At 31.8% G+C, this 551-nt stretch overlaps 1 protein-coding gene across 1 annotated transcript in view; it reads left to right on the forward strand.

Moving 5' to 3' along the window:
- The window catches only part of LOC119590726, a gene marked incomplete in the record, with an annotated part of 107,158 nt that overhangs the window by 95,861 nt on the left and 10,746 nt on the right, over window positions 1–551 (forward strand). The window contains 1 exon segment of the mRNA XM_037939414.1: window positions 104–286. Within this exon segment, the coding sequence (XP_037795342.1) occupies window positions 104–286 (183 nt within the window).

Raw genomic sequence — 551 nt, forward strand, 5'->3', positions numbered from 1 at the left:
ATTTATAACTAAATTATACTAACATGCATTAAAGAAAATAAACATCAATACTCCTATGAAAGCACGAGACCGTTTTCAAGTAATTTTTTATTTTGTTTTACAGTTTCACCTGCAGATGGACAATCGATATACATGGTGTCGCATCTGCACAGAGAGCTTTCAGGGAGAGTACCAGCTGGTGAACCACATGGCAAAGAAGCATTATGAGAGTGAACTGCCGTACCGCTGTGAAGTCTGTAACTTTGCCACGTCTATTTACTATAGCGTTATTGACCATTTCAAAAAGGTGAGTGTGCTCCTTGCTTTTTAAGGCTTTTTCTGTTTATTTCTATTGGGTCGATGGTTATCTTTTATTTGTTTACTTGTTTTATGTTTATTATATGATTAATTCTGTTTATTTAATGACTAATTGTAATATTTCTATAATTTGTGATAATTTTTTATTTTATATTATTATTATTATTACCCATTACCATGGGGTAATTTGTGAATTTTGTTTATACAAATGGCTCCAGTGGTACTTTTTCTTATGCCCTTAACATCATAACTGT

The sequence above is a fragment of the Penaeus monodon genome, chromosome 27, assembly GCF_015228065.2.
Source record: "Penaeus monodon isolate SGIC_2016 chromosome 27, NSTDA_Pmon_1, whole genome shotgun sequence".
In the NCBI taxonomy this organism is placed as follows: Eukaryota; Metazoa; Arthropoda; class Malacostraca; order Decapoda; family Penaeidae; genus Penaeus; species Penaeus monodon.